The 16381-nt window shown below is 39.4% G+C and overlaps 1 protein-coding gene across 14 annotated transcripts in view; it reads right to left on the bottom strand.

Annotated features, from left to right (window-relative positions):
- Positions 1 to 16381, bottom strand: part of PTPRK (protein tyrosine phosphatase receptor type K) — a 352960-nt gene that overhangs the window by 15630 nt on the left and 320949 nt on the right. For 5 of the 14 annotated variants that reach the window (XM_079970725.1, XM_079970727.1, XM_079970721.1 and 2 more), the window contains 7 exons: positions 14783 to 14818; positions 10817 to 10828; positions 7999 to 8183; positions 6609 to 6696; positions 4585 to 4661; positions 4369 to 4386; positions 1924 to 1960 (listed from right to left, as the gene is read on the bottom strand). In XM_079970725.1, coding sequence (XP_079826851.1) covers positions 1924 to 1960; positions 4369 to 4386; positions 4585 to 4661; positions 6609 to 6696; positions 7999 to 8183; positions 10817 to 10828; positions 14783 to 14818 — 453 coding nt within the window. The remainder of the gene's footprint in view (positions 1 to 1923; positions 1961 to 4368; positions 4387 to 4584; positions 4662 to 6608; positions 6697 to 7998; positions 8184 to 10816; positions 10829 to 14782; positions 14819 to 16381) is intronic. The other 9 variants (XM_079970726.1, XM_079970728.1, XM_079970731.1 and 6 more) reach the window with 5 other exon arrangements.

The raw sequence follows: 16381 nt of genomic DNA, 5'->3' as shown, positions 1-16381 counted from the left end.
TCTCCTGCTGTCATTTTATTACAGACAACAGAACCTCATGGTCTGTCCACGATAGAACTTTGCAGTTATTTAAAATCCAGCCATCCTGTTCCCCCATAGGATGAATTTCATTGGCAGTGGTCCCTTAAGTTTCAGTCTAGTACCTTAACTTAATAAGCCCTGCTTCGATTCTAATTCTAATAAATTTATATCCCCTTCTTAAATTAATGTAGTGTAACACCATTATTGACTACTAGTCAGGACAGGTTCAAGACAGTGTATAACTGAAAAATAGCTGGTAGGAAGCAGCAGTAGGCAAGGATTATTGTACCCATGTCCTCTATGTGTGCTTTCTCTAGACACTGAATTGGCCACTGTGGGAAATAGGATGTTGGACAAGACTGGCCTTTGGTCCACTTCTGCAGGGCTATTTTTATGTTCTAAGGAAAAGACAGCACTAAATAAAATAAAAATTGTTAGCTAGTACATTAGGCCTAAACTAAGCAACAAAGAAGTCACAAACAGCATTGTGCTTACATTTTGAACATAGCTAGAGTTGTTGTGGGTTTTTGTTGTGGGTTTTCCCCTCACGAGTAAATGACAAGCAAATGGATCTTTACAGACACTTTGCTATGCAATTCTTAAGCCGATCAAACAGCTGCATCTCTATTTTGTTACTTGTACCTACAGTGGACTATAGTAAACATTTTACAGCAAGCATTAAAAGGTAAAGGTACCCCTGCCCATACGGGCCAGTCTTGACAGACTCTGGGGTTGTGCGCCCATCTCACTTAAGAGGCCAGGGGCCAGCGCTGTCCGGAGACACTTCCGGGTCACGTGGCCAGCGTGACATCGCTGCTCTGGCGAGCCAGAGCCGCACACGGAAACGCCGTTTACCTTCCCGCTGGTAAGCGGTCCCTTTTAACTACTTGCACCCGGAGGTGCTTTCGAACTGCTAGGTTGGCAGGCGCTGGGACCGAGCAGCGGGAGCGCACCCCGCCGTAGGGATTCGAACCGCCGACCTTTCGATCGGCAAGTCCTAGGTGCTGAGGCTTTAACCCACAGCGCCACCTGCGTCCAAGCAAGCATTAGGTGCAACTATATTAGATGAAACTTATCCAACAGTATTTAATAGTACTTAATTTTATATAGCTCAAACAATTATAATCTGAGATGCTAAATTACTTAAAATACTTAGGCTCCATTTTAGTTAGCTATTATTTTCAAGGTTCTCCTATTGTAAAATGGGTTCCATGGGTTCAGCTAAGTACTGAAGAGATAGAAATCTCTTCAAGCTTAATGGGGCAAAATTCACTGCAGTAATGGTTAATGCTGCATTATATTCTCCAGAAATGATAACCTTAAATTAATTATGGCCCAAATTATTAATAAGAGTTTTTGCTATGACAAGGGAGACACTTCAGATAAGGCAGAAGCCTTGCTTCTTTGAGGCAAATTATCTTTCTTTCATGATTATTCTGCCTGGTTGTAACTATTACCGAGTTGATATAGGTGTAAAAAACAAAAACGAAAAACAAGGATCCATGACTCCAATAGAGAGCCCCACATTCACTGCAACTAGAGAAGGGGTTTGCCCTGAAAATAAACCAAACTGTTCAAATGTACCAATTGAAACACTCAAACAAGCAACCCTCCACCCCTCTCGCCAAACTACCCCCCCCACATACACTTTGGCACAAGGGGTAATATGCAGCAGAAGGCTCCTAATCCAACAGGAGAAACCTTGTGGTGTCTCTTTTTTGCTGTGCAAAGCATTGTTGCTAGCCAGGGGTCATGCGGCAGCCTTTCTCCAGGTCAGGTTTTTGTGACATGAAGGAGGAGTAGGGTTAGGAGTAGAAGAATGCTCTCACAACCTGCCACACAATGGCTGGAGTAACCCTTCAGATACTGTCCAAAACGACAGATACTCTGGCAAACTCTTACCTTGGGTTGCAATGTAGTGACTTGGCCTTTGGTATCCCTGAAACAGCAAAATAAGTTGATTTCTACAATGGACTATTATTAGCTTTGAAAGTAGAATCCAGTAGGGAAAATGAAGGCACACCCAAGACACTTGTAGGCATCCTTTTCAACATATGGTAGTCGTAGCTGGTCAGCTATATCGCCTAGTTTTAACTATTATTATTTTTTGTAAAAAAAACTTCCAAGTAAAGTGCTGGAAGAGAAATGAAGTCCAATTGATTTCAAATGGTTTCATTTCTGAGTGAATGTGCTTAAGACTGGATGGAAATTTCATATAACCTAATACAATATGTACTTTACGTAATATTAGATCAATGCTTCCTAATAGGTGTCATGTGAAACTGGATCTCTGCTAGCATTAGTTCAGTGTTGAAACTATACACTTTGCCTTCACTTTTTATAACTGAAATAGTTCTGTTTGCTGCTCCATATAATAAGCCGCAAAACAATCACACTTAATTAGCAAAAACTAACTTCCACTATGAATGCGCAAAAAATATTAGAGCCATAAATAACAAGCAGAACAGCTGAATGTTAGAGCTGGACAATGTGTATGTGTGCACAAATTCAAAATCTACATGCAATGTTGTAAAAATACTTTGTGCAGTTATATAAACCAAATTTTAGAATTAAAACAAATTGTGTGCATATATAATACTTTATATAAAGACATGTATATACACATGCACATATAGTACTACTGATTTTTTTCTACGCTATCATTTTCAAACATTGGAGAGAGCTCCACACTATTCAGTGTATTAAAACTACAAAAAAGCAATAATAACCAGAACCCATGGAAATTATTTCCAAGTGCCATTTTTTGTTAATAGTATGGCACAGCATTGTAAGAAGAAGTAAGCAATTTAGTAGTGCAGGCTTGCAAGGAAAAGTACCTATATCCCCTTGTATACAAATGTGAGATATGAGCCTTATATGCAGTGCTAAAGCTCCTGTAAACACCTTCTCCTTCAATGTTCCCTCAATAATTATTATGTATTATCCTTGTTCTTAAAAATACTTCTGGAGGAAACACCTTTGTGTAATTTTCCTCATATAAAACACATTCTACTGAATTGCTTGAGCTGGGAAATTTCTGCTATGAAATGAACACCCAAAGAGAACTTGATATTCAAATAGATTATATGTTTATGTATTTATTTTAGTGCACAATTTAAAATTTTGTTGTAATAAATTAATTAGTTCCGTTTTGTATATGCTTGTAAAATAACATTTATGTTTCCTTAGAAAGAATTGTGTCCCTCTGCATTTAACCAAGAACCTGTGATGGTTTTAATAAGAGGACTTCATGCAAAGGTCCCTAAAAATTAGAGTGAGTTGCATGTGCTAGGCCAATGACTTCCATTTTAGAGAACAATACTTCTGCAAATTTATCAGCAAAGCCACAAATTTTATATTGACACTTCTCAACAACAAACTGCTGAGTCATTTCCTACTAAGGCATACCACATTCATGGGTCTTAACATTTGTTGTATTGGATTTAGTCATGCTTAGATTTAATAGATCTCCACTGTGACTGAGGCTAAAATCTGAACCCTATATGCCTGGGAGTAAGCCCCACCAAATTCAACAAGACTTACTTCTGAGTAGGCATGGTGCGGGTTGCACTATAAATTGCCCAATCTCCAATTTTCACCTAGTTTCAGTGAAATCATATCCAAACCCTTCCCCCCCTTATTTCCATTTGTTTTTCTTGAATAGATATATATTTTGTGTCTCCAAAACATGTCCATACTTGTCCAAGACATAATCTCTGGTGGAATCATGAAGAACACATTATGAGTTGTGTGAACACCCAAAACAAAAGGTGTGGGAGCAGGGGAAAGAAAAAAGGAGAGAAACTCCTTGTGCTATGTCTCTAAATATATATGTTTGTGTATATACTATATATACCATTACTGAATTGTCCCCAGCCCATAAGAAAAATTATCATGACTGGACTGCCTTTAACAAAAGGAGACAATTCACCACCATCAAGAACCCCTTTCGTATCATAACCAGGTGTCTTCAGAAGCAGCACTATACACCAAACTATCCAGCTTCTCACATGAAAATGGAATGCAAAATAAAAGCTACTGACCAAAGCAAACAAAAATAATACTCAAGCAAAATGCGATTTTTTTCTTTAACAGATAAGGTCAGCTGGTTTAGCTGATGGTTTTCATGACTGCACTATAGGACTATCTAACTTTTAAAATACAGGTACAAACATAAATTATTAACACAAAGGAACATTTAAAAGACCAGATATATAAATGGGATTAATTAAATGAGGCATGCACATATATCTAGTAATAAAAATTAGAAGAGTAACACAACTGAGAATGTTTGCTATATTAAATAGTCATAACAGGATGCTGTTATTCACATATAGTGGTACTTACATCCCTGTACAGCCAAATCTACAGCCCAAATCAAAGTCAGATGTGAAAGAAAGCACAACAATGTCAGTGAGTACTAGGACGGAGAACAAGGAAAAGTGTACATTTTGTTCTTAATTGGGGGGGAAAAGCTGTCATTCAGTTTGTAGGAATTGCATGCAAAAAAGTTTCACAGAGAGAAGCTGGAAAGAAAAAGACCAAGCTGTATCATCTACTTACATCAATGTAATTAGCATTAATGTAGTCCGAAGAAGGATCATCTTCCACAGGTTGTAATATCACTCTGGAGTGGTCATCTGTAAATATATTGTGTGAGTCAAAACTTGTCCAGAACAAATGTACAATAGGTGTGGATGGATGTAGACAATGATAGAAGGGACTGGACTAGCAGATATTAGCATCTAACAAAACAGACATTTTAGTGGATGCCTTTAATCCAGGGATTGCCTACATGAATCCCTACAGATGTTTCAGGAGAAAGTCCTGACAATAGACCATGCTGGCTGGTGGAGTCCAGAAACATCTGGAGGGCCCGATATTGACTACTCTGAGCAGAAGCAACACACTTCTTTTTTTAGGAGTTCCACTGAAATATGTGTATATGCAATGGATGATGATAAGTAGGGGCATATATAGCTGTCTTAAACTAGACTTCATAGCTTAGTTCAGTCTTTGATGCATGACAGCTACTTTAAATAGTTCCATGTGGCAGCTGCTTCATTGTGATGAGCTTTAGCTCAAGAGCAACCTGTCATAGGAGAAATTTACTTTTAACACTGTCATTTAGGTGGATTTGCAGTGACATGGATATGCTGCACATCACTCTAGTATAGTTCCCCCCATCCTAGCCCTCTCCAGATATTTTTATGCTACAACTGTCAGGGAGTCGCAGTCCAAAATATCTGGTGGGCACCATGTTGGGAAAGGCTGGTCCACTCAAATGGCTCAGTGGAATTAGTTCACAAGCAGGGCGATTGAGAAAGGCCATCAGAGAAATTATCAGTGTATTGGAAGAATGGGAAGGAAGAAGATGCACTCACAGACAGTCCTATTTATTCCCCATCCCCCGGTGGAGTAAAAAGGCTTTTCAGGAGGAAAGTCACAAAAAACACAGTTCACCAAGCAATAATGGCACATAGTGTAATCTCTTGGTGCCTTTATCACTACCAAAGGTAGTATGTGAACTGAACCCTGAACAGTTAAGAATCTGGCCCACCACAATCACTAAAATGTTCAGCTCTTGAAAAATTGTGATTTGAATGCATACTCTTTCACACATCTGAATATGATGGACAGAGAAATCTAAGCCTTTATCAGCTGTTTTCCCACTAGCACCGTGATAGCAGATGCTATTCTTGTTGTAAAATGGTAATCAAATTTTGTTTGTGCTTTGGTCTTAACTATCAAAAGCTTTACTCCTGAGGATCTGTCAGGGTTCTTTGATTCTAATCACTGCATCAGAATGCACCAGCAGTAGACAACTGAAAAATCAAATATGGTGTAGCAGTGTAACAGAAATGCTGTGAGATGTTAATTTAAATTTAAAAAGAACTAAAGAGAGGGGAAATTGGTTTGCAGAAAAAAACTTTTTACTTGCATCTTAACTACCCCTTTCTCTCAACCCTTCATTCACTTCTGATTATTATAACATTATTTAAAATTACCCTTTATCTGTACATAAATTGATAAATATCTGACCATATTTCTATCTGTAAGCTGCTTTGCCCCCTTAGGGAGAAAGGCGGCGTATTATAACAACAACAACAACAACAACAACAGCAACAACAACAACAACAACAACAACTCTATTTTCCTTCAACACACTTACCACCTCCACCCAGCACCAGTTCAGCTGAAAGGCTACACAGCATAGCAAGAGACCTGGGTTCCCTCTCATGTTGTTGCTAGGCAACAATCAATCCATTGAACCATGTTCTAAGTAGAAATTGTCAAACTTAACTTCCCCTGATTTCTCATTATAAAGGTAAAATGTGATTCAGTCAATAATTGTGGCCCTATAATCTGCATGGTGTAGATATAATCAATGTGGTGTAATGATAAAAGTGATGGACCAGGAATAGGGAGAGCTGTTCAGAACTCCACTCAGACTCACCATGATGCTCAGTCACCATTTCTCAGCCAAATCTACCAGACAGGGAAACTGGATGGATGGGGGAACCAGGTATGCTGTATGAGTTTACTAAATATTCATCAACATAATGGAATATCCACTTTTAACTTACATGCGATAATGTTTCCATATCTATTCTTTGTTCTGTTTTGATCCTTTTTTGCCACATCCCAAGAAGCTGACTGCCCTTCAAAGAAGCTCTTTATTTAAAAAAAGAAAAGGGGGGGGAGAGATGAGATTATAATTCACACATATTTTTGCATTTATTTCAACATTTGTTTTAGTATTCAAAATAGCAACCACCTACATTTTCCCATTAGAAATGAATGTAATAACTGGTCTGGAAACTTCTGATGGGGGCAGAAGCAAACATTGAGCAAATTCAAGGCCTGCTACTTTAAACTGCAAAAAAGTGTGTGCTTCTTGCTTTCGCCTGTTTCTCCATCCCTAATACAAATAACATAAATTGTCCAAGAACAAATAGGTAAACATGTGAAGAAAGAATTTCCGAGTTAAAAATGATTTATAGAATCATAGAATCATAGAGTTGGAATGGACCACAAGGGCCATCGAGTCCAACCCCCTGCCAAGCAGGAAACACCATCAGAGCACTCCTGACATATGGTTGTCAAGCCTCTGCTTAAAGACTGTCACAGTGACAAAAATAAATCAAGTATTTCTGTCACAGTGACAAAAATAAATCAAGTATTTCTTGAGTGAAACACCACAATATGGACTTGAACTAGCATGCTTCTCATTCACAGTAAAGTCATGTTTATGGCTTGCCCATGCTGTTCAAGCATGGCTATGGGCAGTGGCAGATTTTGATCTTTAAAATTTCAGTTCTGTATGAGGCAAAAATTTTGAACCCCCTGCTCCTCGCCTTCTGTTCTCTCAATTCACTGCATTATAGTTGCAAAGCCCTGCAGCACCCTCTAGCGTCAGCTCCCAATGTGGTCACACTGGCCCAAATCTGCCTCTGCTATAGGCTCTGTTCACTGTCCCTGTACCCTGAATTTTTTTACAGGGTTTAAGCACATCAACATAAGGATTTCAGTGGCCTATCTAGTCTACCACCCCATTTCCCACAGTGGCCAACCAGGTAGGGTTGGATGGATCCACCTACCACAGTCCTACTCTCTCCATACCTTGATAGCAACCAGTTATCTGACATAAGTATCAGTGTTAAAACAGCTGACTTAAGAATGGTTATGAAAAATTTGCTGCAGAACTGGAGGGACGTTCGGTAGAGAATGGATGTTTCAAGCACACCCTTTGTAATGCTTTATGGCATAGCATCTAAAGCAATGAAAATTCAAAGTTTCTCTTTGGGATTATTTCATTGACTCATGGTTCACAGAGAAGTGGTCTTTTAACAATTTAATCCCAATTAAACATTCATTTTAATCTTCTTGTAATTAAGAACTCGTGAAAACAAGAAGCTGTACTCTCAACGGGCCTCTCCTAAGTTATTGAAAAAACACAGCTGTTGACATTTTTACCTCATATTCTTCTTTAAAACCGTAGCTGTCAGATGTTTTCATGAGGTTGATATGCTGCAGCAAATCAGCTACTCTTATAGCAGGATGTAGTTGGCCTGTTTGGTATGGCGACTCTGTTCCTTCGCAGAGGTAGCGAGGCACATCGAGCAGACGACTTGACTCTGCTGTTGCACTGTGGTTTTCATCTGTGGTGATATTAATCCAGAGCATAATAATTAAACTCAAATACTCCAAGATACAGTCCAGTTTTAAATCAGCTTGCTGCTGCACTCTGTAAAGGTTTTGGAAGCCACAGTAAGGAATGTGCACACAACAAATGTGTTCTGGGTTTATGAAAAGCATTGTTTTGGGAAAAGGTCTGTCCCTGTCTCGAGAACTAGGCAGTGCTAATTTCACCTGGGACCAGGATGATAGCACAGAAGATAATTTTACATGTCCCCCCCCTTTTTAAATCAAATTCACTGTCCAGCAGTAAATGATTGAACTCAGTTTGTGTTGGCCAACTCTAGTCAGCACAAATTGCCAGAATAGGCTCAAACTGCTGTTAACTTTTGTATACAGCTGATGGGCCTTGGGGTAACTTACAACACTATTGCAACCTCTATATGCCCCATACATATACTGAGTAAGCAGTAACCTTCTATTTATGGCTGCCTTGGAGCCCTCAAAACCTGCTACAAGCTCACATGGACTTGCTCTCTGTGATCTATCTTTCCTTAAGAACATGATAAGAGTAAATGCTTCAAGCAAAGCTGTCAATCTTGCTTGGACCAGAGGCTGGCTTTACATTTTATGGCTGCTGCACAGAGGTAATTCATGTACCCTTGGAGATTTTTGAGGTGGGGAGAGAGAAAAAGAACTATTGCACAAAAAGAGTTCACCCTGAGATAATCAGTATGTGCAACGTAAACTGAACCATTGTTGGCCTTCAAGAGTCTCAAAGGGATCTTGTTTTTAGAGAGGGCTGTTGTCTTCACACTCTGCTTAAGTGTTTTTGGAGGTATCTGGCCAGGCACCAGAAACAGAATGGACAAAGTTCACTTCATCCAGTGGTGCAAGTTGGAAAAATGTCCAAAAGAAGAAAACAACCAGTGCTTTATTTTGCCATGGATTCCACTCCCCCCCCCCCAAATTTTGGAAGTTCATTAAGTAACAATGAGTGGATGCTAAATGCAAATACAGTATTAGGCAAGTTTGCTTCTGGTTTTAAAGTTGTAGTTAATGTTTTCAGGTGAAAATCCATAGCAAGTATATGGTTCAGCATACTCATGCAAACTTCTTTGAGTTGCTCAAATTTATTAGTGGCAATAGTTTTCTGTACCTTTGGTCCCACCCCCTGTAAACAATGCAGGGGAAGTACATGCTATTGTTTTTAATTTTTTACAAGTATTCCAGCACAATTTCTTTTACATTATAGACCATTTAGACCACATAACATGCTTTAGTTTTTCCTTCTTGTGTATTTCTGGTCCAAAAAATTAACATAAGGTAATTTTCTTATGATAAACATGTAAAATAAGCATGTCAAATTACACCACTCTCTGGGACATCAGAAAAAAATTCAGTGTAAACTTAAAATTTCCCTATACAAGCTACCCCTGTTCAAAATTTTCTGGAAAATCCACCTCGCTACCCTGATCTGATCCAGCTATGCCAATTTTGCATTATATTATAACATAGTTACTTAGTTAAGAAACACAGATTGTTTTAGAGAAGAATATACATTAACAAATAAAGGTTAATGATGATCAGAGTACCTAGTGCACACAGCATAAAATGACGCTCTGATGTTAGAATCAGTACAATCAGATACAGCTAAAGGCCCTTCACATTTTCAAACACATCAACTCCTTCAACTGAAATCCCACTCCACTGACATAGGTATATGTTAAAATTAAACTTGGGTTTAACAGCTTCAGAATGACTATAAGAATCCACTTGTCTAGCATGATAGAGCCCTATCCAGCTGCTTGCCAGCCACAGTTGCCCCAGCCAACACCTGGGAAATACTCCTGGGAAATACATGAAAAAGAAACACATGTGTGACTATCTTGTATGGCAGAGCTTTGCCATTAGTCATCTTCTACAACTATTTCACATTTATTTTGAACCAATCTTGTACAAGATGCTGGACAGAACACAGACGCTTCCAATTTGGTAGCAGATTACTTGCATTCCAAATCTGAATTTTAGGAATTTACTTCTTCCACACTGATCTGACTCCACCAACAAGAAACATTTGAACTGAACAAAGAGGGGTCCTATTTCACAACAGACACATATCAAAGTCCAACAAAGATCAAATCCAAAGTCATTTTTAAGTACCATAAAAGCAATCATGTTATTATATTAAAGTAAATAATCCCACTCCTTAAATGATCTCATGGGGTTTTAATTTGAATCATCATGTGCTTCATTAAACTGAGTAACGGTGTGAATGACAAATCAAAGTCATATTAAAGATAGTATTTCATTCATTATACCATATATCTTGTAATATAAATCACCTCATTTACCCAGCCAACATTCACACAATATACTATAAAGCATAGTTCCACAGGATGGGGATCAGCCTATGCAAGGCTTAGACTTGTGCAATCCCAGTTTACCTCTTCTGAGGAGAATTAGTTTAGAAGCTTTTGTTTAGTAATAGGTTGATTCTGAACAGTAATGCATGTTGTTTGAACATTAAAACCCTGGTTAATGTTAATTATGTTTTGTTTGAAATAAGCTAACTTGAAACTATGTTTCATGGTTATGTGTTCTATGGTTCAGTGTGACATCTCAACACACTCACCCTGTCTCCTCAAATACTTACCAGTTATAGGGACTGTAGCCCATTGAAGCATTAAAAAAAGCAAATAAATCTTGAGACATTCGAAAACTTTTTTTATGTTAGAAAACAGTCAAAGCTTAAGTTTAAAAGCTGTAGAAGCTTTGTAACAATGGTAACTAAAATAGCTTCTACAATTTTGGAATCATAAAGAAATCTAAACAACTTTGTGCCATTTTAATCACCACAGACATGCACATATTACAAAGCCATTTTTTTGTATGTATGTATGAAATGAAATGAAATGTCAAATATAAAAAAGAAAGAATGAGCAATGGTATCAAATCTCTAACATAAATACAAGCTCTCATGAACTCCAACTAAGACATTTTGCCTCACGTAAATAATATTTGTCAATGAACAACAAACAACAAGCCACACTGTGATGTGAATGCATGCTGAAACTGTCAGGCCGCCTTTCAGTTTTGCCCTGGGGTTGCTCTTCACAGCTGCCTGTCTCACTAAAATTCGAACAGATTAACCTTTGCATGTCAAAAGATTTGTTTCACCTAACTCAGTTGGAGGTTTTGATAGCTCTAATGTCACATCAAATATACTTGTTTAGTGAGTACATGGCAGCAAGAGCCTCTTGATGAAAAGGATTAGGAAAACAGCACCCAATCAGCGAGTTTAAAATTAGCAATTATTTAGATATGTTAATTATAATTTAAAGCTGTAATCAAATCATTACTAAATGGCTGAAGAAAAAGCATGGGACATTTGACACAATGCTGAATGTGTGCATAGGAGACCCACATCCATATACCTGACCAGCTATGGAGCCCTGAGTTGGGGCTACTATTATAGTATAGTAGACCTGATTTCAAATCCCTACCCAGTCATGAAGCCCATAGGACGGCCTTGGGCAAATTCCCAGCCTACTCCACAAAGTTTTTTAAAGAATAAAGGGGAAAGGGAACCATGGAAGCCAACCTAAGCTCCTTATCATAAGGGCAAGATAAAAATGTAATATGTACAATGAACTAGCTCCATCCACCTAAGATAAACAGGGAAGTGTGGTTCTCAAACACCACTTCCTGTGCCACATTGTAAGCTGCTTTTTAAAAACAAAAACGGGGGTATTTTTAAAAACAGTTTGTGATATGGCAAGGGAATCTGTAGTTCAAAGTCCCATGGGATGTGCTCTAACCTTAGATAACAGCTAAAATGGTTTTTTAGATTCTGGCCTAACTCTTTTAGCTCAGAAAGTTATAACAAGTTCCAAAGGGCCTGAGACACGGACATCTCAATTTTTTATTTCTCATGTTATAAAATCATGTTCCAAAGCCCCCAAACTGCCATGTATTTTGGGGAGGGGAGGGGGATGCTTGAATTCAATATGGCAAAGGGTGTGGGAATTTGAGGCGGTCACTATACGGTGATAAGCTTTTTGGGTATGCATCAGTTCCCATTTGAATTTGGATCCATTTCAATGCAGTTTCTGGCCAGCAGTTAGCACTTGAGTTCATTTGGTTGTACTACTGGTTGATTTATGCTAGGAAAAGGATAAAACAAATGTTCCTATGCTGGCCTTTGATTCAACTAAGATATCCTTCTGGATTAGTGTATGGGAGACTGGGAGACAATATTTTAATGGTTGCTGCTACCTGTCAGGTAGGTTCCATAGGACTCTATCTTGAATCACATGCTGATTAGGCTTCAGGATTAAGCTGTCTGCAGATATGGACTGGGAATGGCAAAAGAAATGTTGAATGGGTTTCTGGATCTGGTAACGTCTGGACTGAGTTTTTTAGGCCTCATCCTTAACAACAATGCAGTACTACTGATGATTTGATAGCCTTTGGCCTACTCTGTGGGAAGTGCACTGGCAGGCTGAGGGTGCCATTAAATCTGGACCTGACACTCCTTGTTCAAGTAGCACTTGTGATGCAAAGTGCTACGGCTGTAGTCCCTCCCATCTATTATTGTTTGCATTCGTCTGTCTTGAAGGAAAATGGAGTGCGCCTCTGGGGGTGAAGTCAAAGGGCTGCATTAGCAGCACCAAAGCGAATTCTCTGAGGTGCAAGCCTGGGCAGTGTGTATGGAGGTCCTGGGCTGCCCAGAAAGAAAGACTTTCCCCCTCAGCATCGCTGATGTGGTCCAAATCAAAGCAGAGCAATACTTTTGGCACCAGCTTGGCTGCAGGAGTTGCCAAAATGAGGTGTACAAGGTGCCATCCAACCATCTTAGGGACTTCACTTCAAACTTGTATCGGGTTCTCTCCTTAGTCTTTTCTTCTCCTATCTAGGCTCTTATAACATCTAGGTTAGATTACCTCTGTGCATTTTAATGGAATTTCCTTTGTAGATAATTTCAAACTTCCATTGGTTCAATTGAACTGCACAGATTTGAACACATTGTGTTTCTCGATGCACTGCCAGTTGCGGGCTTTGACTTATAAAACCCGAAATTACTTGGGACCAGGATATTTGATAGACCCTTTTCTCTCTAAAACATTTCTACCTCACCCTTCAATATAAAATCTCCCAGGGAGATTCCAATATTATTGAAAATGCCCAACAAGTAAGTAAGTAAATAAGAAAAAATGAGAGCTATGTAAAAGCACCAGTCATACTTCTTAAGCTATTCAAAACACGGATGGGAAAACACACACAAGCAGTGAAAATTGTACAGATGAGGTGCCACTTGCAAGGCCCTGTCGCTGGTGGACACCCACCACATTTAAAGAGCATGGGTGCACTAGAAGTGGGATTCCTATGATGATCTCAACAATTAGGTAAGTTCATACAGAAGAAGGCGGTTCTTCAGATGCCAGGCCCTAGGCTGTCTATAGCTTTATGGTCAAAGTCAGCCCTTCAAATTGTATGTGGAAACAAATTGGTAGCTAGTAAAGAACAGGATGTGCTTGTTTCTGGATGTCACTGTTAACAGCCCAACCAGCCTTCAAATGCAGCCTCATGTAAAGTATTGTATAGTAATCTAACCAGGGCATGGAAAACTGCCACAAGGTAATATATTTTCTAAGATGGAAGCTAGTTAACTGACTGTCTGTGTCACAGAGTGGTACAAATGGAAAATATGCATCTCGAAAGTGGGACTCAACAGCACCCTTAAAGCTAAGGACTGTCTCCTTTGGGGAATGCAACTCTAAACAATAGAAGCTGAATACTCATTTTCTATTTAGTCTTGTCTCCTGAAAAGTCCCTTTCCAATCTTTAATATTGGTTTCAGAATCCTCCCTCTTTGTGCTCTAGTTTCCCCAGTAGCTTGCAGTGGTGGTGCTTCGAAAAAAACTTTGAGGTATCAATTGGTTATTATTTCAATTCCAGTTTTTAGTTTTAAAAGCAAATTTTATTCTGCAGAAGATCAGTGATATAGGGTGCTTCCAGACAGGAGCATAATATGGCTAAAAAGTCACTTGCTGCAAACTGGTCGCTACTCTTTTTTTTAAAAAAAACCACATTGGATTTTGGTGTTGGCAAGGGGAAATGGGGATTAAATGCAGGGGGTGGGTATATAGACTGGCATTTTGATGCTGACACATTGCGTGGACACTGAAAGAAACCTCCATATGAGTAGCACTGATCCTACAATAAATGCCTTTTTGGAAGCATCCATAATCACACTACCATATCAGGTTGAATATGTGAAACCACCACTGTTTCTAAAGCAAGGTCGGCTTTGAAAACAAAAATATCACTGAAGCAACCACCAATTAAGCTGTGAAAACCAACAATTAGCCTCCCAAAGTAAGGTAGAAACCAGCTTCCAGTGCACATTTCAAGCCCAGGAAGGCCGTTTATTTCTCTTGACTGTTTGATGCTGCCCGAGGAAAATGAGTACACCCGAATGTTCTGCCAACAGCAGGCTTATATTTTCAGTCTGAAACAAGCTGTTTAGACACCCAGTAAATATATTGGTTGACAGGAGTTATAAACCATGCAAGGAGATGAAATCCATGAAGGAAGAGATTATGGACTAGGTCCTCACCTAACACAGCAGTCGGCACAAGTGGATCATTGGGCACTGCAGGAAAACAAAGCTCGTGAAGAAATACATTACCTTCAATTGGTGTATTTTTTGTTTTATCAATAAAGAAACATAGATAATTTTATAAAGTCACATAGCAGTGTCTATTAGTGAAACAGAGAACACACAGTCTGCTTTGTTGAAAGCAATGTTTGCATTTTACACAATGCCATAAACGCACAAAATTATCCACTACGACCCAATTAGGCTATCTTCTAAGCATTTGCTGCTTGACAGCCACAGAGTAAACTCTCAGGTAGTTTTGCCAGTGCAGCTGCCAACAGCTAATTGAACAGTTAGGAAGCAATTGCTGCTATTAGAAACTCAGTTCTAGCCTAAATGCACCCTGTGTTTTTCACAGGGCGTAGCTGAAATGCCCTTGATTGAAACATTCATCAGCAAATTCTCTGATGAAAGAAAAGTGAAACATCACAAGTACTTAAATCAGCAAGTGGACACCTTACTTTCACACTACACTCTTAGTAAATTATGGCATATTAAGCCTAATTTACATACTGTTCCTTTTAGGCTCATAAACACTCACTTTAAAGGAAAAGTGAGCTTTTTAACACTTCCAAATTATTTCTAAGCAAGAGAAGAATTTCCGATTTCACTGGCTGATAATTAGCTTTCTTTGGGAACAGCCAAGGACTGCGGAGGCTTTGGCATCCCAAACCAACTGCTTAAGCCCTACAAATGTCTTAAAATTGGCCTTCCATTGCATTAAAAGATAAAGGGACCCCTGACCATTAGGTCCTGTCGTGACCGACTCTGGGGTTGTGGCACTCATCTCGCTTTATTGGCCGAGGGAGCCGGCGTACAGCTTCTGGGTTATGTGGCCAGCATGACTAAGCCGCTTCTGGCGAACCAGAGCAGCGCACGGAAACGCCATTTACCTTCCTGCCGGAGCGGTACCTATTTATCTACTTGCACTTGACATGCCTTCGAACTGCTAGGTTGGCAGGAGCAGGGACTGAGCAATGGGAGCTCACCCCATTTTAGAGAGAGGAGTGGAAGCCAAATTCAACGGTGAGGGAGAAGGCCACCCTCCTGTGGAAGACCTGTGGAGAAGGAGGTCTTCTCCCTCATGCTTGGACCCTGCAGGGTCTCTCTCACACTCTTGTAGGAACTAATGGAACAAATTGTTCCAGTAGGGAAGGAAAAAAGATATTTCAAGGTACAAACCTGAGACTGAGGAGAAGAGGTAATCTACCATGAGCACTTACCACCCCTCTCAAATTGAATCCCCCATAGTGTCTTTAACCCACCCTTCAAGTGGAAAATTTGACATATGGACTATCACTAGAACAGGGCACAGCAAGGCACTGAGAGAGTTAATTGATTTATCTTGGCTAAGGAAAGAAGGGACAACATATGCTCTGTTCTTAAGTATGCTACCATCGTGCTTGCTATTACATGAGCACCTAGAAAAGGGTAGAAATAACTAGGCTGGGCAAAAAGGTACCTAGTCTCATAATCCATGTTTTTTGTCCCAAACAGCTTGCAGCAATCTCTGAGCCAGATAGTACACTAGTTAGGAAAGGGACCAGCTAAGTCAAC

The sequence above is a fragment of the Podarcis cretensis genome, assembly GCF_951804945.1.
Source record: "Podarcis cretensis genome assembly, chromosome: 3".
NCBI lineage: Eukaryota > Metazoa > Chordata > Lepidosauria > Squamata > Lacertidae > Podarcis > Podarcis cretensis.
The sequence above is the reverse complement of the archived record's forward strand: the minus strand, read 5'-3'. Positions and strand labels throughout refer to the sequence as shown.